At 39.3% G+C, this 26,874-nt stretch overlaps 5 protein-coding genes across 22 annotated transcripts in view; 1 reads left to right on the forward strand and 4 right to left on the reverse strand.

Annotated features, from left to right (window-relative positions):
• LOC108035655 (uncharacterized) lies at nucleotides 1-1,630 on the reverse strand. 2 transcript variants are annotated; one of them, XM_017111362.3, is made up of 3 exons: nucleotides 1,482-1,630; nucleotides 265-1,176; nucleotides 5-198 (listed from the first exon to the last, which is right to left on the reverse strand). In XM_017111362.3, exons 1-3 carry the CDS (start codon nucleotides 1,501-1,503, stop codon nucleotides 131-133), a joined length of 1,002 nt encoding a protein of 333 aa, XP_016966851.1. In that variant the 5' UTR covers nucleotides 1,504-1,630; the 3' UTR covers nucleotides 5-130. The 2 variants fall into 2 exon arrangements, with proteins under 2 accessions (XP_043951173.1, XP_016966851.1); XM_044095238.2 differs by having other exon boundaries at nucleotides 1-1,176.
• A 1,167-nt stretch (nucleotides 1,631-2,797) lies between these two features.
• On the forward strand, nucleotides 2,798-3,387 carry LOC108035656 (uncharacterized). The gene is made up of 2 exons (XM_017111363.3): nucleotides 2,798-2,957; nucleotides 3,020-3,387. Exons 1-2 carry the CDS (start codon nucleotides 2,930-2,932, stop codon nucleotides 3,328-3,330), a joined length of 339 nt encoding a protein of 112 aa, XP_016966852.1. The 5' UTR covers nucleotides 2,798-2,929; the 3' UTR covers nucleotides 3,331-3,387.
• A 676-nt stretch (nucleotides 3,388-4,063) lies between these two features.
• On the reverse strand, nucleotides 4,064-5,235 carry LOC108034957 (uncharacterized). The gene is made up of 2 exons (XM_017110248.3): nucleotides 5,162-5,235; nucleotides 4,064-5,105 (listed from the first exon to the last, which is right to left on the reverse strand). Exons 1-2 carry the CDS (start codon nucleotides 5,190-5,192, stop codon nucleotides 4,153-4,155), a joined length of 984 nt encoding a protein of 327 aa, XP_016965737.1. The 5' UTR covers nucleotides 5,193-5,235; the 3' UTR covers nucleotides 4,064-4,152.
• A 162-nt stretch (nucleotides 5,236-5,397) lies between these two features.
• LOC108034958 (rab11 family-interacting protein 4B) overlaps nucleotides 5,398-26,874 on the reverse strand; it is a 45,698-nt gene continuing 24,221 nt past the window's right edge. For 6 of the 16 annotated variants that reach the window (XM_017110257.3, XM_050886521.1, XM_017110256.3 and 3 more), the window contains 5 exons: nucleotides 8,442-8,576; nucleotides 7,532-7,988; nucleotides 7,321-7,469; nucleotides 7,016-7,054; nucleotides 5,398-6,721 (listed from right to left, as the gene is read on the reverse strand). In XM_017110257.3, the coding sequence (XP_016965746.1) occupies nucleotides 6,593-6,721; nucleotides 7,016-7,054; nucleotides 7,321-7,469; nucleotides 7,532-7,988; nucleotides 8,442-8,576 (909 nt within the window). In that variant the 3' untranslated portion in view covers nucleotides 5,398-6,592. Of the gene's footprint in view, nucleotides 6,722-7,015; nucleotides 7,055-7,320; nucleotides 7,470-7,531; nucleotides 7,989-8,441; nucleotides 8,577-8,648; nucleotides 8,896-12,526; nucleotides 13,528-17,517; nucleotides 17,643-19,156; nucleotides 19,345-22,248; nucleotides 22,396-26,874 lie in introns of those variants that run through there. The other 10 variants (XM_017110254.3, XM_017110259.3, XM_017110253.3 and 7 more) reach the window with 9 other exon arrangements.
• LOC108034960 (peptidyl-prolyl cis-trans isomerase) lies at nucleotides 20,191-21,122 on the reverse strand. Of its 2 annotated transcripts, none has more exons than XM_017110266.3 (2): nucleotides 20,962-21,122; nucleotides 20,191-20,861 (listed from the first exon to the last, which is right to left on the reverse strand). In XM_017110266.3, exon 2 carries the CDS (start codon nucleotides 20,859-20,861, stop codon nucleotides 20,367-20,369), a length of 495 nt encoding a protein of 164 aa, XP_016965755.1. In that variant the 5' UTR covers nucleotides 20,962-21,122; the 3' UTR covers nucleotides 20,191-20,366. The 2 variants fall into 2 exon arrangements, with proteins under 2 accessions (XP_016965755.1, XP_016965756.1); XM_017110267.3 differs by having other exon boundaries at nucleotides 20,191-20,899; nucleotides 20,962-21,095.

Here is a 26,874-nt window from a genome sequence, read left to right on the forward strand (position 1 = left end):
AAATAATTAAATCAAATTTTATCGTATTTATAATTAGCTTTATTTCGAATTAAATTTAAGTTAGTACACAATTTTCAGGAAATGTTATGTAAATTCGTTGGAATATTGCTCAGACTCCCTGTGGAATCGCCTACATCATATCCCTCTTATAGCAAGTAATGGTGTTTTGGCACTCGGCATCGTGAACCTGATGGAAAACTGCAAGAAAAAAATAGTTTTTTGTTATTACCTTTAGACCCTTTGGAGCTGTCAAATAGGCATTACCATTCTTGGTGTTGAAGCAGTTCCACTGACTCAGCTCACACTGTCCTGGAAATTTGACCACACACTTGCCATTGCTGGCGCAGATAGATAGAGCTGCCTTGGGGCACTGGAAATTGCATTTTCCCAGCTCCATTTCCTCGCGATGCTGGGCAATCAGTTGGGGGATGTGGGCATGCACTTGGTTGTCAATGCTGGAGACTTTATCGGGAATTACCAGGGCACGGCCTATTTTGGCTTCAGTGGGCTCTGGATCCTTGTGATCATCTTTGTCCTCCTTGTTTTTGTCCTGTTCCTTCAGTTTTTGCGCCTCCTGCTCCTTTCTCTGCTTGATGGCCTGGTTGACAGCCAAGGGAATGTGCTTCTCAGCCTGTTGCATCACCTTGGTCACATGCTGTTGCAGCTTGTTCAGCTTTTCGGCCACATTGATGGGCTCTTGAGCAGGATGTGAGAGCACCACTTGGTCCACCGGTCGCATCACCACCTTATTCTGAACCACTGGTCGTCCTTGATGGATTAGCGTGCCGGTGGCCTGGTGATTGGTAATCTTCACCTGTGGATGGCCAGCTTGCACCGGCTGTAGGCCAGATTGCAGCGCAGGTGAAGGCGCTGGTGAGTCGGCAGGGGGAGTGGCAAGGACATCACCAGCGTGTGCCAGTGGTGGAAGGAGATCTGGATGGGGCTTGACCACTGGCGTCCCACTCTTACTCCCACTCCCACTCCCGTTCCAGTCCACGGGCCCACTCAGTGTGTTCGAGTCCTGGGGTTTGTTCTTTATATGCTGGAGCACATGATTGATGTGGCTGGTTATCAGGTTCTGGATGTGAATGGGCAGCTGGGGTTTCTCTGTCACGGCTGTAGTTGCGGTCTCCGTGGTCTGGGGCAACTCAGCGGCTTGTCCCAGCGACAGGATGGCTACGAAATGGAAGGTATTTATTTTTCAGATTGACTTTTATTTGCTTAATAAGTTTAAAAAGCAACACAAAAGTGTTTACCAAGCTTATGCCTTCTTAATATATTAACTGGAAAAACCTTGACACTTTTGCAATATTCTTAATATTTAATTTAATTGCTTTAAAGTGTTTTTTATTATCCTTATTATCCTTGTATATTTTGTTGATTCTTTAATATTAATATATTTTATATTATCCATTCAACTTATGAGTTTGGCAGATTTTTTTGTTAAGTTTTAAGTTTACTTTAATTGATCCTATACTTACCTAAAACCAAAAGGAATTTCATGATTCTCAGATAATCCACAATTGCGTTTCTTTTTGACACCCAAAGGCGTTCTGTGACTTCTCCAAAAAATGTTGTCACCTTATAAAGGCTTTTCGCGGGCTCCCTTAAACGTCACCAGCCTTGCAAGCGATTTGTTTAATAACATTTGCTCATGTTATTATTTGATTTTTATTTAAATTCTCAACACACGAGATGCTAACAGGTTTTTGGTTGCGCTTGAACGGACCAGTGAGCCGAGACTCGCACTTTGAAGGAGGTGGAGAACGGGCTGGGAAAGACTCGTCTTACAGCTGGGAATACCTCTCACACAGATCTTTAATCGCTTCCTTATGGAACTTTATGATTGGAAGTGGCGTTTTAAAATAAGTTAATTATGAAGAATATTTGGAGAGTATCCACAAATTGTTTAAGGTGATACAAAGTGTATTATGCAAAAACAAGTCATTTAATTTGCAAGTTATTTTAATATTTACAGGTTTTTTAACATTAATCATGTGCCAATTAGATCGCAAGGTAAAGGCAAGGAAGATTTCGTTTTAAATATTTTAAATTGAAAAAATTAGATCAACAATGTTTTACATTATTAATATTTTGTATATATTATCTTTAGTTAATTCTTCTTTTCATCTTGTTAAAGAGAGTTAATTTTCTCATTAATAACAAATTAATATTTTATTGTATCGTGCATTTTTCACTGAGTAACAAATATCTAAGTCCCATTATAACAAGCACTCGGAATTTTCCGCAATAAACAAAAACTGGTAACAATTCAAAGCGTACTTTTAGGCGGCAGAAACTTTGAATGTAAACTAAAACTCTAACTACACTAAGAAAAAACAGTCTTAGATCGCGATGGCCAGATTTCTCTTTTCAAGTCAAGACATAAACTAAAATAAAATAATATAACGCTTTCAAGTACAAGGGTTATGATTAAATAAGGTTGAAAACAGTTTTAAAAGGCGAGGAACGTGGAACTTTAAAATTAAAGTAAAAATGAATTTATAATTAAAGACAAAATTGCTCTTAAATGTCGTTCTTGAATTTTAATCATGTTTTTCCTTTCAGTGAATAAATATGCAAATTTCGTATTTCAGACTTTTGTATTTTTAACCAGGCTGGCCGTTTAATTACAAGGCAGATAAGAATAAAAATGACAGACAAAGCTGTTGATGCCGCTGATGATGATGCAATTTAATATCCCTGGCAGGTGTTAAAATAAGGGATTATGCAGGGAATCAGGAAGGACAGACCGCAGCATCAGCAGCAGAAACCAAAAGCTTTTATCAGCAGGAATCCGATGGGTATATAAAATCGTGGCCAGTCCGTGGCAAATTCAACAGTTTTACAGTTGCTGCGAAAACAGCAAGGTAAACGCAGCAAAAATAAACACAAACAGTTTCCACCGAAGGTACCTCAAAAACCAACAATGAAGCTCATCTCGTTATTCTTCCTGGGTTCGTCCTTTTGTAAACCAAAAAAATAATTATTTTATCATAACAAAAACATTTTTTTACAGCTTTTGTTGCCTTTACTGCCGCTAAAGTGGTGCCCGTTTCAAATGGCAATAGTATGAGCATTGATCAGCATGGCAAAAGGGTTTATGCGGCTGAGGTCGAGGATAAATGTGACTATTATTGCGCCGAGAAGGATCCCTCTGTGTGTGCCAGCAATGGACAATGTCTGCTGAAGTTCGAGAGCCACTGTGCCATGACAGCCTACAACTGCCGCAATCCCCAGAAGATGTTTAAGACCGTGGAGGACCATCGATGCATGCAGGACTGGCAGCCCCTTTGCAAGGAGGCAGATCTCAGGGAGTTTGGATTGTGAGGAGGGTTTCGGTTGATAGGTTGTGGAATAAATATGCAATAAAACTAAAATGAAGAAGATGTATTTTATTTTTATTATATTTTTTATGTTCTCCCAATAGGTTCCTACCAATCAAATTTATGACGACAAAGAAATCCTTTCTTAAAAATAAATATTATTTTCGGTTGAAGCTCTGCTTAAAGTGTAACAAATTTTTTTATATTTATGAATTCTGGGAGAATACTTTCAAATTATATTTTTTGCACGGACAAAATATTTAACAACCTATTAAAAACAATAAACTCTTTTTTGTCTTTTTTCACAATAATGATTAGTAAGTGTTGCATTTATTCTGAAAGTGTTGACGGCGTTGACAATACTTCATTAATTATCTTCTTTTTCTTGTTGTTTCTAAGTGCCGATTTTGATAAATAATGTGGGTAAATAGGAGTTTTTAAAATTTCAACGTCAAACAACACATTGTTTCCCAATCGCCTTAATACTTTAATTCCATAAGCATATTCCCGTAAAATAGTTTGTGACAAATATGAAATGCCTGAATAATTTTTTTATTTTTATTTTATGAAATACCATGCCATAATGTTTAAAAAAAAAACCGTCTAAACTCATACAAAAAAAATATGTCGAATGACTGGCAAATAAGAAAGAAAAAATCGAGTCTTTTTCATTCACACTTTCTTACTCATCACTAAACCATTAATTAAATAGAAAGGTAATGCACAAAAGTGCTAGCTAATTTGAAGTATGTGTAATTGTTTATTATGTTTCATATGTAAATGATAGTGTGGTGATTAAAAACTAATATTTTTAGTTTGAGGTACTTCACGGCTTCAGTTCCTCCTTCTTGCACCGCCTCATACAAACTCCCAGCCTGCAGACATCCTCATCCACTGCACGGAAAGCCGAGTCCCGGTGTTTGCAATTGTATGTGTCCATCACACACTGATTGGCGAACTCATGGACGCAGATCCCATTGTGGGCACAAATTGGCGTGTACTCGAGCTTTGTGCACAGCTCATCGCAGCTCTCCATCGGTGGAGGCGTCATGGTCGTCATGCCCGCTGGGGACATGGTTGTCATGCCTCCCATCAGAAGATGGAGACAATTCCTGCTTGGCACTCGCTTGGCCACCGATGGTGATGCGGATGCGGATGCGGGTGCGGTGGTGGTCGGGCTGGGTGGCATTACCACGACAGGCATAAGCTCGGAGGCTTCGGGATTGGGGATGCCAGGATTGGGAATTCCGTGATTGGGGATGCCAGGATTCGGGATACCGTGGTTAGGAATACCAGGATTAGGGATGCCATCATTGGGTATTCCTCGGTTGGGTATTCCGTGGTTGGGGATGCCTGGGTTTGGGATACCATGGTTGGGAATACCAGGATTGGGGATACCATCATTTGGGATTCCTCGATTGGGTATTCCGTGGTTGGGGATGCCTGGGTTCGGGATTCCATGGTTTGGAATACCAGGATTGGGGATGCCATCGTTGGGTATTCCTCGATTGGGAATCGCTTGATTATATTGTCCAGAATTCGAGACAGATCTGACCATGCGAACTTTGTTATCCGATTTTACTGTAGGCGGTACCACCACCTCCTGGACAACATGGACTTTTCCCGGCTTGATCTCCTCCACGGTGGCCACTTCCTCCCTATCCTGACCGGCCACGATCACGGGCTTTCCATTGGACAGCAACGGCACTTGGATGGTAATCCGACCGATTTCTGCATTTGGCACAACCTGCCCTGTGGCGAAGACGAAACACAGGAGCACTGGAAAAAATTAAAGTCAATGCTGTTCCAATCGATAAGGATATTCAGCTGCTCACCTGCGGCCAAAGGATAACACGGCTTAAACATCTCGAAACTTTAACTCCAATGTCTTCTCTGTCCTTGGCTGTTGCATAACCCGGCTTATATAGGGAGTTACAACTGAAAAGATCTTACGCAACAAAACCCGTTCTCTACCTCAGGCTTCCTTAATAAATTAAATAAAAACATTTATGTGCATTGCCGTGAACGGGTTTCGCACAATTAGCATTTGGCCAGTCAAAAAAGGCGGGTCTTTGTTTGTAAAATATTCTTCTTTTTATTTTGATACAAATTCTGCGACTTGCATCTGGTAAATTACATTTAAAATTCCATACTATTAAGTAGGTGTTTAAACGTTTGGACTTTTTTGTTAGAGTTATCTAGGGCTTAACACACTTTAAAAAACTTCCATTTAAGGCAATTAAATTTTGATTAACGATTTCACATCGACTCTCGAGTTTTCTTGGATATTACATTAACTATTTTATGGTTGACCGCTTGAGTTGTTCTGTTGCTTAGACTATTAGGGATCGCTTTCGTTTGGAGCTCCTAGGGGACACCTGTTCATGTGCTGTCCCTAATTGTTTGCACATTGTGTCCATTACATGTTGGGTTATATATGCAGAGTATGATTAGTTTTAACTGTGCTATACATTGACATATGTTTGTGGGTTAAGATATAAGTTCTCAGTTGAATAACTCGCTTCTAGTGATAATTGCTTTCCTTCGATCCTCATCAAACTAAATCTCCTTCTTCGTATCCTGGGATTGTCCATACCATAAACGCAAATTTTTTGATAGATCTTTTGTAACTACTTTTAGAGGCGAACTAAGAAGGGTCTATAAGTAGACAAAACAAATATGGAACAGATAGGAAATATGGAAAAACCTTCTTAGCTGCCTTAACAAAATTGGAAAATATCTCCTACCAAACGTTAACACTTCATAAAATCTCATTTAATGCATACATACACACATTCGCAATCAGATTTTCCAGCAATTATCAATAAATTATTGGGTTCCATTTCAGTAAAGATTAAACGAGCTCTTTAGACTTAGGATCTAACAATATTTATAAGTAATATCTTTAGGGATCGACAACACGCACTATACAAAACTCAAACTAGAAACGAGGGAAAATAAACTTTTACTCGTACACAATTTAAGACTTTCTTTTTACAAAACATTCTCTAATCGAATTAAGGACTTTTTTCATCATTTTGACATGCAATCTTTGTGTTCTCTGTGTTGTTTTGGTTTAAAAAACTACATTAAATTGTTATAAAATAAGTTACGACTTAAGTTAGGCATAAATACATGTATAGAGTGTAGCTTAAAAAGTTAACATACAGTATGGTTTTGTTAGTTTATTCATTTTAGTTAATGATAGGTGGTTGTGGTACTCTATCGAGTGCCTAGGGATTGGTTTGTTCTTCCGGTTGGCTGCATTACTTCCGCTCCATGGGCTTAACCTCCAGCAACTGGGGATAGTTCTCCACGATGTTGAGTAGAATGGTATCAATGTAGTGCTTGAGCCGAACATTTTCGTCCTCCTTTTCCTGGAAGGCCTGTTGCAGCTGTAAGACATAGGTTTCATAAGTATTTTCTTCAAATTGTAGTCGACACAAAAAACATGGAAAATAAACAGATTTTTGAGTTTTTATATACACAAATGAATGTTAGAGAGTTGACCCGGTGAAAACATGTCCATTATGAGTTTGATAAATTAGAAAACCATGAACCAACATTAGTTTCAAGTCAAATTTAGTTTAAGTCGAACTGCAATGCGTGCACAGTGGCTCCAAAACCGTGTTTTATTATTTGTTCACTTTTAATTGTGGCTTTTGATTGAAGCGTGATTGAAGCATTACCTGACTTAAGGATGCTAATGTGGCTGAATCCACAGAATCCTGTAATACAATAAATGTCAATTTAAATACACATGTGGGCAGATTGGGGGAATATTTTATAGTAAACGCAGGGCAGTACGGACACTAGGAGGCTTTTAAACTGTAGGTTTCTAATAGCATTTTCATCAGTTTTTCTTTTGCGGTGACTGTGCGTGTGCTCTTGGTCTTGGCTTCTAGACTGTGTTTTTGTGGGTGTGGGGATGATTGGATTGGACTACACTAAAAGCGGAAGCGGGCGACATTGCAGGTGGGCTCCAAATACACACCTGGGCTTGTGACATCTCCTCCAGCTCCTGGGCCAAGCTGTTGAGGGTGCCGTTCAGCAGATGGCGACCCTGCTCCACGCCGTTCGTCAGCATGGTGGCCTGGTTGGTCAGCATCGTGGCCTGAAGCTCCTCGTTCTGCTCTTCGAGTGCTGGACGAGAACAATAAAATGGTAAGTTTTGTGGTCAAAATAGTCTCAGAACCTTAACTCACATCGATTCTTTTGGCGCATCTCCTCGAGCTCCTGGTGCAGCTCCTCCAGTCTTATGCTCTCCGGCGACGTGGTCGGCATCGCCCGGGCTCCGCTCTCCTCGCGGGCACGCTGCAGCTCGTTGCCCAGCTCCACCATCAGATCCTCGGCGGACTTCTTCTCCTGCTCGTGGCGGCGCAGGGCCTGCGCCTGCTCCTCGGCCTCCTGCTGCAGCGCGCTAATCTGATCGTGGGCTAGTTCCAGTTTCTCCTCGGTGCGATGAAGATCGTTGGCCTGCTTGTCGCACAGGACACGCAATCGGGTGGCCTCCTCCCGCAGCGCCGAAGCCTCGATCTCGGTGGCCCGGATCTTCATCTGGCAGTTCTCGTTCTGCAGCGAGGCTTCGCGCTCCACGCGGGCCAGGATCTCGCGGTGCCGCTTCTGCTCCTCGGCCAAACGCTCTTCGGCACGCAGTTCCGACTGGAAGGTTGAGGAAAACATAAGATTAATATCATATCATGTAGACCATTATATCTTACGAATCGTGATTTCCCATTAATAAAGTTGAAAAACAGATAATCTTATTTAAAGTTATTCATATAAGGTATTGTTCTTTATAAAGCGACTCTTGAAACACTATCACACAGTAATAACAAATAAAATGTATAAGTCGGTTAATGTTTCTTAATATTCCTTGTTATATACCCTTCCATTGAAAGCCGTTCTACTTAAATCTCTTCTTTCAGAACCCTTTCTATTAAAACACTTTTTCTGCATGCATAAACAAAATAAATCCATATAAGCAAAAGGCCTACAAATTTGTACAGTTTTTTGATGTGTTTTGGAAAGCGTACTCTTGATTGGAAGCGTTTACTTAAAATATAAACTTGAGACACACTTTATCACCCATATTTAATAAGCCCTTGTACTAACCTCTCGGTACTGCTCCTCGAGCATGTGATATCGGGCCTGGAGCACAGCATATTCTGTCTTGGTGCGGGTCGTCCGATCCTCAGCTATATTCTGCGTATCCGACAGATCGTCCACCTTGCGCTGCAGCAGTTCCAGCTGTAAGTATAATGAGAGAGAGGGAAACAGATAAGTCTATATTCGAGTACTGAGATTCGTGTATCGACTAACACAATCGTTTTTCATGTGCCGCAGATCGAGGAGCAGATCGTTCACCAACTGCACATCAGCCATGGGGTATTTCACATACATTTGCCTATATCTATATGGTGTGCAACTTTGTGTATACTTTGGTCTATATATTTTTTTCACATTATTCAGGAATGCTCATCTCTGGCAGGCTTGCGAAAATTCAAATTATTTCTGCATCGCCGCGTAGTCTTTGCTCAGTTGATGGTCGAGGCAGACTGGCGGCGGCTCGCTTATTTCTTCTCAATGCGACAACGACAACTCACTGAAAATGCTGTTAATTACACCAGTCAACAAGAGCTAACAATATGTTGATAACGAAACTTGTGGCTCAACATTCATTTTTTTAAAGAAAACATTCCCCTCGAGGAGCGCCTTAAATGCCATTTCCTACACATCTGCCATCCCAATTTGGTTGCCCAGTGCTATTGGCATGCCTTGCCCATATGAATCTCATAAATGTTAAGCATACGCCCCATGGGCCAACACTTTAGCAGAAGGCGTAAAAAGATACGCACACACACTGTGCCAGTGTTTTGCATTCAAGTTTTGGCCAACTATTCGCTGGCATGTGGAAAAATCTGTTTTCGCCATTCAAGATTTGCTGGCTGCTGCTTTTTGCGCAATTACTCACGAGCCGCCCGCGCATCTAAAAATCACATAGGGAATATATAAAAACAGATGATTCGAACATGAGTCGGTTGCCTGCTTGAGGCGATAAGAAATGTGCAAGATGACAGCACTACAGGATGTCGTCGGGCTTTGTTATCAAGCAAATAAACAGGGTGAAATTGCTGAATTTGGAATATATTTTAAGGCCTTTTTGTAACAAGTATAGGCAACAATGTTTTAAAAATATAATTAAATTACTCACACATTTTTAAAATATTTTTAATAATATTTTTTACTTCTCTATTACTTGAACAAACAATGGCGAAAACCTAAAGCGATTTTCCACCCCTGAATTCATTGCGGGGCTTGGTAAAACCCATTTAATAATGGACAGCGCAGCGGGATTCCTGCTAATTAAATTTCACCACCTCTCCCTGATTTTCCGCCCACAGCGCTCCAAATATTAATGCCCTCAGAAATGTCAATTGAGAAGTTCAATTAGCAGTTGCAAGCGGCCTTCAGTCGGGGTCGCCACCCAACGACTGTCAAACTGTGCGGCAGAGGGTTCAATTAGGCTTAATTAAATGCAATTTGCTGGCCACAATTCGCAGTTGACCATTTTTGCTGGGTTCACAGAGAGTTCGGCACTGTATATTCGATCGAGATGAGGGCACCGAAGAACGATGGACACACGGACACACAATCGACGTCAAAGGCGGCGCGGAAAGCACTGAAAAATGGGCCTAGGGCCCCGCCAAAAACAAACAACAGAGGGCCGTATCGTAGGAATGGAGAAATGTTCAGAGAGTGAGAAGTGTTCCGAGAGGAGAACAAGCCCGCTGAGTCAACGATATGGGGGGGTCTTAATTAGGGGCTCGGTATGTGTACAATGAACCATGCCAAAACACTAGGCATATTATATAGAAACTAGAATTTAAATTAAATGTCTACCGGGTTCTTCCGAAAAAAAGTACGGAAAGACCAAGAAGCTGAAAAAAGCAGCCAAACAAAAGTCGCTTCTCATTCAGAAACCGTTTGGTCAAAACGTAAGCGACGACAGCAAAAAAGTGGTAAAAATAAAAGGCTGCTAGGGGCCTAAAGAGAAAACAATAAAAGTGTAAGACAAATTGAGTAACAAGTGACGAGGAGTTGTATATAGAAACATGAAAGAATGTTGTGAGAAAAGAGCTAAGCCTAAAGAATACCCTGTGTTTATATCATTAATAGAACTACAGAACTTTGCAATGATTTTTATTTATGGATCCATCAATTTTATAGAGCCGAACTAATTACTATGATAAGAAAGAATCTTAAAATGGTTTTCAGAAATTTGCAGAACTATAATATGACCCTCTAATAACAAAGAATCTTAAACAAGTTATAAAATTAAAGTGATAAAAATTCCTTTGATCTTGTTTTTATCAGGATATATATTTTTAGGAAAGTCTCTTTGAAACCAAATAAAACTCTAAATAAAATACTCTATAAACACTAGGTAAAAATAAGTTGGTAACGTCTTTTTTTAAATACGCTTTGCTTGTGCTTGTCACTTTCCTCTTTCTTCTGCCTGTAAAAGGTGTTCCTGGGGCATTAATGCGACTCGACCTTTAAGAGGGTCTTTGATTTTTCCAGTCTCGTTTTGACAAGTTGTTGGCACGACAGGTGCGACTGAATGATGGGAAATTTGTAATGGCAAGTGCGGAAATACGCAACAGATGTTTTGGCCCCCTGAAGGTGCTCCAAAGTGTCTAAAACGTAAACCATTTAGTTGCAGCATGTAAAAGTCAAACGCTAATTGATTTTATTGTTCTATATATATCAAGGGCTAATTTGAGCATTTTTTCTGAATGAAAAATAAAAGTATCAGAACTAAAAGCTATTTGAGAGTTTTAAAACGTTCCCATCCCAATCTTTTCATTGGCTCCAGTTATCTCGTTAACAGCTCGTAAATAACGAAATGAAAAACAATTGGAAAAAACTGGAAGCACTCGGACATTATTATCGGCATTAGCTTTGACCCCAAAAGGAAAATCTTGACTTGCAACACACGCTCACAGCTTCCTCCTCCGGCGATACAAAGCCCTACAATTGTTTCATTTATCAAATGAGGTTTCCCCATAGCTTATGTGGATCGAGTATAGTAAACAAATCTAGCATCCGCCGGAGGTTTATCGCTTTTCAGAGGCGAAGAACTGACCTCCAGTGCAGTGGCGTATATTCCCAATCTCTGGGCCCTCATTTGTAGACCCACTGGGAATAATGAGCTCTATAATTGGTTGCATAAAATGCTGGGAATTGCATCAGTGCCTCACGGAAGATTCTTTTCTTTCACTGCCCTCAAACTAGAGCAATCGCCTTAGAAACTGACGTTCCCTGGGTCTTCATTACTTTTTCCTCCAACCACATAAGCTCACGGCTCTGTTACTTTCGTTGACACATTTTCCCCTCACGGCTAATCATCAATTTTGTTACAGTTTTTTGTATCATTAATTTTGACTCCGTCAACTAATTTCTCAAAATCTCTGTTCCGATTTTCCTTTCTTTTCTCGCTGATGACTTGTGACCGATGATCTCATTTGACGAAAACTACAGTGTATTTTTGTTTATTGTTAGCAGATGTCTGGCGAATTGTTAATGGCAAACACAACAAGTTCTTCGACTTTGAAATCTTATTTTTGGCCCAGTTTTGACGTTGAGAAAGGTAAATAAGTCAAGGAAATCGTAAACACACAATTTTCTAAAAAGGTGGAAGCCTTTGGTTGGGAAAACTGAATGTCGAATTTGTTTTAAAACATGTTTTTTATTTTTTTAACATTTTCTATTTTAACTCACGACAAAACATATGTTTTTCTTGCTAAATGTGCGTAAAATCTTGGTAATTTTGTGATTTTCCTGCAGTTAATCGATACTTTGAATGGAATTTTCTGTTGGTTTCCAGCATATTACTTATGCCGAAGCCTTCCAGTAGCAATTGATTAAAATGTCAAGTCGGTATTCCCACCGCCGAACCGAACTAAACAGTTGAACTTAGGCAATTCAAAGTTAGACTAAAGCAAATTACAACCAATTGCGGCTTATTTATAGTGAATGGACTGGACATTATTGACAGGCCGCATATACTGTATATCAGTTGTCGTGACATGCGAGCTAAACAAGCAGATGGGGGGCGTCACCACCCCCGAATGAACCCTGAACTTTTGCATGAAATTAGCCCCCGGATTCGGGGGAATTAGTGGAACACTGCTTACTTGCTCGTTGAGATTATCGCAAATCTCGGCACTGAGGGCCCCGTTCATCATGCCAACAGGTCCTGATCCTCCACTGCCGACTCCTCCTCCTCCACCTCCACCGCCGCCGCCGCCGCCGTTGGTATCCTCGAAATCACAGAGTAGTTTGTTCTTGAAATTCTTCAGGTTCTCCAATTTGAAACCGTTGGTGTTCGTATTATTCGTTTTATTATTGAATTTACTTGTCAGGTTCTCCAAATTGTAGATCTTGTTGTTGTTATTATTGTTGTTGATATGATTATTGTTGTTCGATTCGAGGCTGTTGTTGTTCGTCTCCAGTTTGTTTTCGATGAACACCAGCGAAGAGGGCTCCGAATTCGATGGCACAATGTCCTCAAAGTCCGCTGGGTTCAGGCTGAGGAAGGTCTCCTGATCGATGAGTATTGGCGGGTGTTTGCCGAAGCCACAGTAGTCACTGCCAGCTCCGCCAGTGACTCCCAAACTGTAGGCGTTGCTCAGCGGATTTTGCGAGGCACTCGTGTTGAAGCTCAGATTCAGATCCTCCAGACTGTCCGTGGATAGCTTCCGGCTTTGTTGCGCTCCGATCCTGCACTTGTTGTTATTCAGATTGCTATTGTTGTTGTTCTTGCTGCTCTGCTGATTTGTGGGTCCTACGAACTCGAATTGGCCCGCCCACATGTCATAGGCTAGGTCGATGCTATCGGGCTGGCTGGCAGGTTGACTACTCATGATTTACTTTTTATTTTATTTTTGCTTAATTTGCTCCCTAATTGGCTAAATGGTCTTGCTGGGGCGTGGCACTGGCTGGGATGGGTTTTTGGTTGGTTTGATTTTCGCACTTTGATGTTTTACTTCTTGTTTTGTGATTTTTCATTTGGGTGGGAAGACTGTTTTGTCTTTGTTTCGAAGGCACATAATTCAGATATTTTTGTGTTGCTACGTTTTTGTCTCTCCAGTCATCTTTAAGGCACTTTTCTGGGCATATTTAGGCTTGGTTTCGACTAAAGAAAATATTTTATACATAGGTACATTATAAATTTACTCGGAAATATTTGTGGCTTTAAATTGAATTAATTTTCAAGATATTTTCTTTTATTGTTTACTTATATAACACACTTTGTCACTAATAGAATTGAAATCGTATTTTTTGATTGTAGATCATTGTAGTTATTATTGCAGTTGAGTCCGTATATATTCTTTACTACATAAACAAATTAAGTTAAGAAATTCTAATTCTCAAAGGCACCCTTCAACGATTTTTTTTATTCCCATAGCAATCCCATTATGATATTCCCCTTGCATAATTATAAGCGGAGCAATTCTTCGGCAGATCTCTTCCCAACAGATTGTCCCCCATGAACTTCTTTCTTTTTTCTCCAAAAATGAGTTTCTTGAACTGCCAGCAGAGTTCACCGAAGAAACAAAAGAATTTCCATTCCCCCCAAGCGTTTAGATGAATTATGCAGAAAAATAATAGTTGAAAAACAAAAAATAGAAGCTCAGCAAATGATTTCTTCTTTTGTATCGCGATGGCCTTTAGCACAATTCTTAACAAATTGAAAGGTAATTGTTTGGGATTCGGATTTGGATGGGTTCCACACAGAGATGAGAGATGCAGAAAGCAGAGCAAGAAATCGACTGGAAACAAAGGCGGCGAATGGTGGAAAACCATAAAGAATTTTTCTGTATTTCATGCAGGAAATGTGCGCTTGCAAAAAGATAAACAAAACAAAAGAACCGACGAAGACAGTCTTCCCGATGCTCCCTACCGCCCTGCAAGGCCCTCTCTTCGCGAACCAGAGTCTCATTCTTTCTACACGACTGAGTTGGGTTTCTTCTGGGCTTCTGGCTAAGTTTAATTTCCTAGTTGAATTGATGAACTTCGTGTAGATAAAACAAGGCAGTGGAGAGAAGAGTTGAAGAGGGGGAAAAACTGTTGGTGCATGCAATTCTTCTGCCGTAACTGAAAGAATTGCATAATCAAGTCGGAGACGGTCTTTGCTCTTCATTGCTCTCTTGTCTCGGGCGATGATTCAATTCTTCGCTAGAAATGGCGGCGTGAAATGTGTCATGAGTTTGAATTTTTCATCATTGGCAAAATTGTTTATAATAAATTGTATGATTCAGATGGGCACAGACACGGGAATTATACAAATTAAGATGGGAATAAGAAAGAGAGCAGGGAAAACAATTCTGCACATTTGTCCATGTCAAATGGGTTTAAGTGGCTTGTCACAATAAATTAGAATTTATTTGCCTTACTTACTGTTCAAGCTAAGAAATTAGAGCACACATATGTGGCAAAGGAATATCACAGTGTTATATTTTATATATTTCAAAAACATTTTCTTCAAGTTTTCCATTCCAAAACACTCTGCAAAGCCATTAAAAACCTGAGCCGCAAATCCCTCAAAGGCCGAAGACAAGAGTTGACCACAAGACTCATTGATCTATGGACAATTTTGTCAATGGAGCATGGCAACACAGCAGCAACAACATTACCATGCACAACAACAACTTTCACCAACAAAACTTGTCTTATAAACCACTCAAAATAACAACATCATACGCTGTCGTACACATCTTGTGCAACTTGTTTCGTTTCGTTGGAAAATTATGATGAAGATTGAAAGTAAGTGAAACAACGTCTTCAATAACAATTTCTATTTTCAACTGCAATATTTTCAGGTCTTTATGCAGTAGCTGGCACGTTTTATGGTGCATTTTTCATCGCCGCACGCTTGAAAACCGAACTCAAAGAATGTTTGGGGTTCAGATGAGATATTTAAGCATAAATGGGGGATCATATAATGGATGCACACGCGCTAGCCGGGGAACTATTCGAGTTTATGAGTTCCCAGATAAAGCATTTATGTGGGGCCGTAAAGATTGACTTGCCTAGCATAAATAGCTCAAATTTGTGGGGATATGAGATGAGGTGCTCGTCTTGTTTACGTTGGGATAGGGTGGGCATTAGGGAATTTTCAATTCGGAACCTTAATTTGAAGTGGAATTTTTAATCTTCCGGTTCTTTAAGCAGTAATACACCACTTAAAATCTAAAACATATCACTTGAGCACTCATCAATTATGTATTTTAATATAGATTGAAGGGGGTACTTATCCCGGAACCCTCATAGCTTGAGTGTTCTAATACAGATTTAAGTGGGTAATTTATTTCGAACCCTTTATCCCTCTGAGCCCCTAGAAAAAACTACAAATATTTCAACTTGGCAACAAATTCGTGCCAATTACCCCGTCTAACCTCGATTTCTTTGCCTGGTGTTGCAGTTGGCAGTTTGCATTCGCAATTATTTCTTCTGTTGTTGCATTTTACACGGCAATAAACCTTTTGGACGAGCGCCCACGCCAAGACAAAGAACTAAAAGGTGAAACTGAAACAACATGCTAACCTCATTTCACAGCCCGAGGGGAAACGACGGGGAGGGCTGCAAAATAATGGAAAGAGCCAAAAGTAGCGACAGACAACAGCTGTGTGCTGTCACAAACTGATCTACCTCAAGAAGTATTTCCCCCTTGGCAGAAATTAATTGCACTATCAGAAAAGCAATTATTAGATTGGCTAGACGGAAATAAGCTGCATTTCTAGCATTCAGAACCACTAAAAATATGCTAATCACAGTTACTTTTCTATTCATTATATAAACCAACCCTCTCTGCTTTCCAGATCTCTTTTTTTAGAATCAACAGACCGTTAAATTATTTTTGTTCAGACTTCAAGGCAAATTCTTAGACAATTTACATAACCCCTCCGTACGGCTAATTTCCAACCTCTCCCCATTTTCTTTGTATTTTATTCTTTTGGTTTTGACTATCCGACAAGTATCTAATTACCAGAAAATGCAATGCCTGGCTAAGTGTGTTTCTTTCACTACTTGGCTTTTTTTTGCCGTTTAATTTGCTGTCTAGAAAATTAAACCATTCTAGGTCTTATCAAAATGGTCGGCTACTTTTATAGGTAAGGTGCCCTTGTCAAAGCTAATCACTCTAACACACATACACAAAGGTCATTTTTAGGGACCAGACAATGACTGATAACGATTTGGACTAAATTGAAGAAACAAATTCGACTTTAAAATGTATTCGTCATTTGTTAAACAAGCCCTTATTGAAATTCAATCATCATGGAGTCACGGAAAAACAAAATGGTGCTGAAATATTCTACAGCAAATATTTACAGCTCAACTTATTGAGAGAGATAAGAAACCATTTCAAAATACAATTGTTTTTCATACAGACACATTTAGTTATTTAGTATGAGAAAACCTTGATTTTTATTCAATTTATGCTTAGTCAACTGAACCAAATCAATTAAAACACAACTTGTTAATGAAGTCAACTTTCCTTTTTTGTCAGCTGAATCTTTTAAGATTTCATTATCTCTTAAACAATTTTTGCATCGCACATGCCCGGCAATCAAAAACAGCATAAAAGAAAATTATCATTAGCTACTCTTCAGCAAAATTGAATTCCACAAAGATTTGCATACAATGGCGATGAGTCGAGGGTGGAGCTCATTAAATGCAAATTTTACTGCTGCTGTGCATTTTCCATGCTATAAAGTAAGACAAGAAAAACTTTGCAAAATACACAATGATTGAGCGAAATGGGATCAGGAATGCCGAATGCTACATGAAAAATGAATGCTTTGAAGACTCTTAGAGAGAAAAAATATCACAAAAATATTTTAACTACAAATGATTATGAATTCCTGAGTTTCAAATTGGTAAAGTCCACTTCCGTCACAAGTTTGAATTTCTTTATCAAGGGATCACGAAAACTTATTTACGCAGATTATCAAAATTGTTTTAGGGGCTTTATCACAATCCTATATGTTTTCACAATCCTAAACAAATGATGTAATCACAAAAGTACCCCCGGGGTTTCTTTCCATTTCAAATTACTACAAACGATCTCGGCGGCCAAACTTTAGCACGAAACCTTTTCAATTTCATTAATGTAAGTTTATACTTTTTTTTTCAATTATTTAAAACTTTGTGTTATTTGTTTATTACAACCACAGTCGAGGGAGGCGGGCGAAATTCGATTAAAGCACGCGAAACGCGAAAAGCAAACTGAATGAACCAGAAATTCAGGGGCAAAATAAACCGAGGCAATCGGAGGAGCAGAGCGAAATGAGAGACCCGGAGAGCAAATCGGGCAATCTTTATAAATAGGAAAAATAATAATCAACAAACAGAGCGGTGCCAGGGGGCTGAAGAAAGAGAGCGATCCCCCGAAAGAAAAGTTTTTCGCCATATGTCCGAGGGTGATTCTCCCTCTGTCTCTTTTCCATTTCGAACATATGGTCTTTGACTCAGAGACAGCGCCTAATTATGTGGAATTTGTATATGGTCTACCCCGACCCAGCCGAAATCCCTCCCCCATATTATATCTTTTGCTCACTAACAAACAAGAGCGCAAGTGAGTAAGCGTGGACACGAACCGAAGGGCAAGATAACGGGACGCAAGCGGGATTGGAAGGTATTCCCCATCCATCTCATCCCATCGAGAGATAGGAACACCCGCTTTTTGTTGATGTCATCGGAGGTTCTTCCGTTCTTTTTGTTATTGTGGCCAGCTTAGGCCTTTGCCTATTGGTTTTAATGGTAGTTTTCAGTTCCGGTTAGGTGTCTTCTTCGTTTTCTGCCTCGGGCACTGTGCCGTTAGATAGATATGCCTACTAATTGACGAACCGTCGCTAATGAAAGAATATTTTCCTACCAAACTTAACGGCACGGAAAATGCTTAGTATAAGAAATTAAGAGGGAAAGAAAAGTACGAGCTGTGTATTTTGAATGAACTTGAAAGTGCTATGCATATTTGGTGGGTCTAATTCCTCATTTATGGGGATATTTCTGAAAATTATTCTAAAAAAAATATATAATATATATAGGATATATCAACACATCCAAAGCAAAATCTCCTATGTATAAAAATATTTCCTACAAGCGTGTAAATATCAATTATTATTGAAAAGGAAAATGATTATCAATGTTCAATAAAAAATTGAGCTCATAAAACAAAGTATTATTTACTCTCTTAATTAGTTAATTCATAACATATTTGCATTGTCCATTTTATGCATGTGTATTTTTTTTAAAGTTATATTATCTGCTTTCATTTTTTCTTCATCAATTACAGTCAGGGCTTTATCAATTCATAATGCCTCATATCACAATTTCTTTGAACTGCTTTTTATCTCTGTTATTTTTTATTTCCTTCACTTTGTATCATTAATTTCATCATTTATCAATTTTATGCCACACTTGCTTTCCATCTTTTTTACGTTTTTCAATAAAACACTTGACAGACTTATTCAACCGTACTTTTCAATTTAAGATCAATCAACCAATATATTTGCCAGAGGGCATGAAAATGGGAAATACGAGGCGGAGGGGGTTTTGTTTTGATTAAGTTTTTTTCACATCACACCATATAATTAACGTGTTTTGGTTTGATTTTGTTTTTCTGCTTTTTTTTTATTAAATAAGCGTTTAATAAGCCAAAGGCACCTGACACTGCTGATAAACGATTTCGATCGATAAAGAGGTGAACCGAAAAATTAGAAAACACGCACGAGTCGAGGTGGTTTTGGTCGAATTTAAACCTTTTATTTTGGCTATTTTGCTTCAGGAGAGCAGCAGCAGCAGCTGCATTTTCCTAAGCATTTTCCTTAGCATTTTCCTTGGCAGTTGCATTGCTTAACAACAAAGCACCCGCGCGAGAGAGCGCGAGAGGAACAGAGAGGGCGGCTTGCTTCGCTTTTCGCTTGTGTAGTGTTGTTAACGCGGCAAGAGTTAAATGCAATCTGAGAGAGGAAAGCGCTGTGAAGTCGGCGCCGAGTCGCGGCCCCTCCTCTGCCGCTGCCGACGCTGACGGCGGCAGAGGCCGCGACTTGTTTTGGGTGCCCAAAAAAAGAAAAGAAAACTAAACAAAAAACCAGAGCCCCAAAGCAAAAGCAAAGCAAACGCAATAGAAAAATTCCACTAATGCGACTTAGTAGTGTTGGAAATGCGCATTGCATGCACTGGCAAAATAGTATTTTTAGTTTCGTAGTATTTCAGTATATTTTTAATATAGTGTTTTGTAGCTGTTTAAGATAATCTGTACTGTGTAGCCTAGAAAAATCTTGTAACTGAGATATATTTGACAATATTAAAAAATAAAAAAAACCTTTCACTTACTTGGGAAATAATTTGTATTTTTCCGTGGTTTGTTAATAATTTTCAGATTAAAAAATGAATGACGATCGTGACATCCAACTTCGTGGGAAAGAAAACGCTAAAATATTTATGCGCTTAAGTTGGATTGTTTACTTTATTTTACTCCCAAATAGCCATCGGTTTTCCAGTGTGTATAACTTAATAGACATTTGCGAAGTGCATTTGGGTAAAGTGGATAGAAAGGCCCGAGGGAAAGGTAATGGGAGACACACAGAATCGAGTGGAAAGAATCAAAAGCGACATATGCGAGAGCATCACTTGAACTAAATTGAGTCAATTAAAAGTAATGGGAAAGGAAATCAAAGGAAAATGAGTCAGGGCAGTGTGCTGGTCAGGGTGCTCCAGATGAGTCAACAAGTACGTCTGCAAAATAAGTAGTTCTCTTTGAATCTTTCAAGATGCGAAACCACTAATACCATTTTGCTATATTTTTACTCCTTTATATTTTCAATAAACTTCGAAAGGATAATTAGAGTTTTTAAAGTGTCAATAAAGCGAGTCGTTATGCACATTGGCTTGAAACATCGAACAAAAGTGTTTTTTGAAGTGTATATATAGTAGGATTATTGTCGGTGTAAAAGGTGCCAGCTCCCCTTAGAGGGAGCCACAGTCTGCGATGATGACCTTCTTGCTGGTCTTGCCGTCTTGCGATCCGTAGGACTCCACCTTCTGGACGATGTCCATTCCCTCCACGACTTTGCCAAAGACCACGTGCTTGTTGTCCAGCCAAGAGGTTGCTTCAGTGCAAATGAAGAACTGAGATCCGTTGGTGTTGGGCCCGGCATTGGCCATCGACAGAGTACCGGGTCCCGTATGCTTCAGGGTGAAATTCTCGTCGGGGAACTTGTTGCCGTAGATGGAGCGTCCTCCAGTACCATTTTGCTTGGTGAAATCGCCGCCCTGGCACATGAACTTCGGGATCACGCGGTGGAAGGGAGAGCCCTTGTAGCCATAGCCCTTCTCGCCGGTGCAGAGGGCACGGAAGTTCTCCGCCGTCTTGGGCACCACATCCGATCGCAGCTCCATCACAATCCGTCCGATGTTCTCACCGCCCGCGGATATGTCGAAGTACACACGCGGCAACGACATCTTCGCAGAAGCCGATAATTTACGTAAGAAAGCCAGATCTATTAGGGTTTATGCCTCACTTTTACGCCTTGTTCGAGAACAAGAGAACAAAAATATTTACCGGATAAGTTGTTGAAGACAGGTTGATAAAAGAAATACAAATAAATTCCAAGAGAACCTTACGGCCGGACAGTCAGAACTGAACTGACCTTTTAGTGGAGCTGTCTAGGAATCTAAAAATTGGGCTGGTTGAACTTAATATCAGGGCCTCCTATATAGGAAATCTAAGTTCAAAGCCTACTTGCCACTTGATTTATATTTATTTGGAAAAAAATGCATTTCTAAAGTTTTTCCAAATCCCATGCACCCACCTTTGGCTATCTTTACTCCCCTCACCACAAAGTATTGCAATCTTTATTTAATCTTCTAATTTGTTTAACCGACTCTTTAATCAACGCAAGGCCCGCAGATCGGAAAACGTTTAAAGCCAGCTTTATTTACTTTTCATTTGCAGCTGTGTACCAACTTGATATATTCAGCCGGTGATTGTATGTTTGTATAATTAGGCAAAAATATAGTCAATATTTATGCGCCAAAGCAAAGAAAAACTGTGGGAATGGTTCAGGTTTTGAAAAAGTCGCTATTGCAATTTGAATTCCTTTTTTTTAACCTCACGAATTCCGATTTGTTTGTATTTAGCGTGTTTGGTGTATATGTTTATTATAGCCTAGGCTTAGTTAGTTGCCAAGGCAACGCTTGCTTTTTGGTTGGATATACATAAGAACTTTTTAGGGGAAACTAAGAAAGGTTGGTGTACGATAAGATTGGCTGGTTGCCAAGGAAGTTGTAAACAAAAAGTTGTAAAAAGTAAGTCAGCTTTATATATGTATAATATATTTATTAAATTTCAAAATTCAATGATTTCCTCATGATAATCTCTTTTTGTTTCAACCTGGATCTACTTTAATAAACCTTCAGTTGATCCCATCCCAAAATGCCAAAAGTTCAAGATGATTTAACCGACGAAGAACCGGCAAAAAAGGTAATTCACACGTAGGCCGTAATTGTTAACTCAACTCTCCACCGGCTCATTATTTATAATAAATTGTTGTGCGGCCAAATAGCGAAGACAAGACGAGATACAACCCATAGTTGGCCAAGACAAGTGCGCAGCCCCAACTGAACTCGAACTCGAGCCCGATTCGATTCGATTTGCTGCGACTAGTTACCCATTAATGTAACGCCCCGTTTGCCTTGGACAACCTTGTGCAAAAAAATAAATACGAAAAGCCAATATGACGAAATGGAAAGCGTAGGTTTTCTACTTGCCAATTGCTCCCACTGCCACGCCCCCAGAAAAAACGGGCGCCTCTTTCTGGGAGTGTGTGTGGGAACATAAATTCACATTATGGCCAATTCCTCGGGCGATTTTTCAGCTTAGATAAAAGGCAGACAAGAAACACTTTTGTGGGTTCGTTTTAACACTTACGAAGTGGAATCGGTAAGATAAGAGTGCTTGAGGTAGTTTGTGCTTTTCGGCCATTGTTTTGCTTACCTGGAAGTAGAGGAAAATAAAGAACGAATTATTATTAGATTTGGAATGGCAAAAACTAAGATAATGGATATGGAAATGAGGTGAGTGTAAAGTCAACATTAGAACAATTTTAATGTCAAGCATAGGAAAATAAGCCGGAAAAAGCAAGAAAAATCTTAAACAGGAAAACAACCAGGCCCCGTACAAGAATAATATTCGTGCTGGGGAAACCCCATTAAAAATATTTATCGCAAGCCAAAAGACCGTTTTACTAATCCCCTGCCATCACCGATCGATCCATCAACTGCAAACCGGCAAAGAAAATCGGTTTTTGCACCCACTCTCCACCAAAAAAAGACCACTGAAAATGGGTGCCATTCCATTCGCCACCTGCCATAGGGTCGTCTTATCGATTAAACAATTTTGCTGGCACCTTTGACGCCCACCTTTAAGACCCGCCGTCCCAAGTCGAGGCCCGCCACAACACGAAAAACATAAAGCCGAGCCGAATGAGATATGGAGGGAAAACACACAAAAAATAATACGAAAAACGAAAATCAATTTTTAACCCAAATGTGACGTTGACCCAGAAACCAGCCAAAATCCTAAAGACAAAGAGAGACCCACACACAACGAATTGAAGCATAAACGTTGCAATTATCATAATTAATGCAAATGCGCCTTAAAGTAGACCGAAGTAAAAACGGAATTAAATACCCAAAGACGTTTACGAAAACGTTTAGGCCAAATGGGGTAAAATTGCTGTGATAGGATGGAGGTTGCAAGTCCATTAGGGGGAGGTTAATTGTTTGGAATGACAGAGAAATTGGGTGGTTGAGTCATACTGCAATTATATTTTAATAAATTTTTTAAATGGTTCAAAGCTTAGATCTTGGTCATAAGAAATTAATTTAGCAATTCAGTAGTAACAAAATTACTACTACAAGAGTTTTCTCACTAAGTATTTGAAATCAATAAAGTTTTTTTTTCCTGAACACTTTCCTTCATTTTTCCTTCCTGCTGATTCCAGCCTCATTTGTATTCCATTTATAATATTTATGCATTCTATTAGCCAGACACCTGGTGGTAGTTTTTGTTTATGCGACGTCTTGTAGGTGGCTGTTTCCAGTCGACGCCTTCAACGGCGGAGTTATATGTGTATAGTGCCACGGGAGATATTCAATTCGAGGGATTACCAAATCCTAAACACTTTGCTTGGGCAACTTGAAGTGATGTCGTCACCGCAGATACTCCACTTGTGCATGTATTAACCCAAAAAAACAGATTTCTTCCCCACATCTCTGGCAAGCTCTGACAATTGAACAAATTGCAATTGTGGCATTGTCTTGGGCCTGCCTACAGTTATAATTGCATAAGTGCGACGATGCAAAACAGCTGGAAAGAGTCTAAGGCGAATGCAGATTTTAATCAACCTCTGACAGCGCTGGGAAAACTGGGAAGACGATGTCAAGATCTCCGCATCCCAAAAACCTTATGTAACTCGAGTGTGTTCGGTTCAATCCAGTGCGATTCGTCGTTTCTTCCGCCTTAGATTGTCTGAAAAATGACCTCAGCTTAATTAAGCCAACGGAGCATTGAGAAAATTTTGGAATGGGTTGTCGAAATTTGGGCCAACAGAAGTGAAAGAAGAATTAAATAGAAAATCGTATTTGGTGCAGTGAAAATCTTTTTGGATACGCTCAACACTTTCCTGGGCATCGGGCCAAGGTGAGATGTGGAAAGTTTCTTGGCTTTTCTACTAATACTACTTTCAGCCAGGGGTTATATTTTTACTGAGTCCATTTTGGGGTCACATAAATTGTACTTTAGTTACTGCTCTTAATATATACGTATTTGCAGTCAAGCCAAGCATTTAGGTAATTAAATATTCAAATTATGAGTCAGTAAGAATCATCGTTTTGTTTGTAAATATTATATAATTCATATATAGGAAACCGTAATCGCAAAAAACATTCTCATCTTCAATAAACCTCCTGCTTCTCCACTCGCAACTCACTTGGTATTCAGCGCCAAATTTCACACAACAATCAAGCCAAATGCGAGGCACCCTTGGACTTGTAATGATCTCTTGGCCCAACTCCACCTGTCCGCCACCTGGCCCAAGTCCCACTCCCCGCGCCCACGAATTCCACTTCCGTTTCCCGTTGGCCTGTTGCATAAAAGAACAATCGCACAGGGGCGTTTAAAAATTGATTCGTACGTGAGACTTTTCGCAAAAATCATTTTCACTTCTGCTTGTTTTTTGTTTTTTCCTGTGTGCTTTTCCACCTTTCCTTTTATGGTCGTCGCTGGTGACTTTTACCAGCTTCATACTCCTTTTATGTGTTTATTTTTAGCAATTATGCAGAAAGCAATTTTACACCTGTCCCGATCACCATTACATTTGTGTATACCTATCAGTTGATTTTATTTTCTTTGCTTTCTTTCAGGAAATCTTAGAGTAAGATGGCAAGAAAGAAAGTCTTTGTCTTACTTATCGAATGATCGATGGAACTGGTGGAACAAATAAACTAGGATTACAACAAATATTTTGATTAAAAAGTATTTCACTTTGAAAAAGAGGTTTTACAGTCTGTGTGTACAATGAAACAAAATGGAATAATTTAATACTCATATACCAGTTTTGACAGACATAAAAATGAACAAAACTTTCGACCCTCCTTAAAAAGTACAATTTAAATGTAGATTGAAAGGGAATTCTGCCACAAAATCATAGAGGTATCCCACTTCAAAATCGGAGTCGAATCAATGAAGTTATGGAATCTGGAATAGCACTTTTAGGGCCTGATACGGAATCCATTGGAAATACCGAAAAATCTGACATGAAAATGGGGTAAAATTTCGACCCATTTTCAAAAGTATAATTTAAATGTAGATTGAAAGGGAATTCTGTCACAAACTCATAGAGGTATCCCACTTTAAAATCGGATTGAAATTACTCAAGTTATGGAATCTGGAATAGCACTTTTAGGGCCTGATACGGAATCCATTGGAAATACCGAAAAATCTGACATGAAAATGGGGTAAAATTTCGACCCATTTTCAAAAGTATAATTTAAATGTAGATTGAAAGGGAATTCTGTCACAAACTCATAGAGGTATCCCACTTTAAAATCGGATTGAAATTACTCAAGTTATGGAATCTGGAATAGCACTTTTAGGGCCTGATACGGAATCCATTGGAAATACCGAAAAATCTGACATGAAAATGGGGTAAAATTTCGACCCATTTTCAAAAGTATAATTTAAATGTAGATTGAAAGGGAATTCCGCCACAAACTCATAGAGGTATCCCACTTCAAAATCGGAGTCGAATCAATGAAGTTATGGAATCTGGAATAGCACTTTTAGGGCCTGATACGGAATCCATTGGAAATACCGAATAATCTGACATGAAAATGGGGTAAAATTTCGACCCATTTTCAAAAGTATAATTTAAATGTAGATTGAAAGGGAATTCTGTCACAAACTCATAGAGGTATCCCACTTTAAAATCGGATTGAAATTACTCAAGTTATGGAATCTGGAATAGCACTTTTAGGGCCTGATACGGAATCCATTGGAAATACCGAAAAATCTGACATGAAAATGGGGTAAAATTTCGACCCATTTTCAAAAGTATAATTTAAATGTAGATTGAAAGGGAATTCCGCCACAAACTCATAGAGGTATCCCACTTCAAAATCGGAGTCGAATCAATGAAGTTATGGAATCTAGAATAGCACTTTTAGGGCCCAATATGGAATCCATTGGAAATACCGATAAATCTGACATGAAAATGGGCTAAAATTTCGACCCATCTTAAAAAGTATAATTTAAATGTTGATGGAAAGGGAATTCCGCCACAATCTCATAGAGGTGTCCCACTTCAAAATCGGACTCGAATTACTGAAGCTATGGAATATAGAATAGCACTTTTAGGGCCCAACATGGAATCCATTGGAAATACCGACCAAATCTGACATGAAAATGGGCTAAAATTTCGACCCATTTTCAAAAGTATAATTTAAATGTAGATTGAAAGGGAATTCCGCCACAAACTCATAGAGGTATCCCACTTCAAAATCGGAGTCGAATCAATGAAGTTATGGAATCTGGAATAGCACTTTTAGGGCCTGATACGGAATCCATTGGAAATACCGAAAAATCTGACATGAAAATGGGGTAAAATTTCGACCCATTTTCAAAAGTATAATTTAAATGTTGATGGAAAGGGAATTCCGCCACAAACTACTAGAGGTATCCCACTTCAAAATCGGAGTCGAATTACTGAAGCTATGGAATATAGAATAGCACTCTTAGGGCCCAACATGGAATCCATTGGAAATACCGATAAATCTGACATGAAAATGGGCTAAAATTTCGACCCATTTTCAAAAGTATAATTTAAATGTAGATTCAAAGGGAATTCCGCCACAAACTCATAGAGGTATCCCACTTCAAAATCGGAGTCGAATCAATGAAGTTATGGAATCTGGA

The sequence above is a fragment of the Drosophila biarmipes genome, chromosome 3L (assembly GCF_025231255.1).
Source record: "Drosophila biarmipes strain raj3 chromosome 3L, RU_DBia_V1.1, whole genome shotgun sequence".
In the NCBI taxonomy this organism is placed as follows: Eukaryota; Metazoa; Arthropoda; class Insecta; order Diptera; family Drosophilidae; genus Drosophila; species Drosophila biarmipes.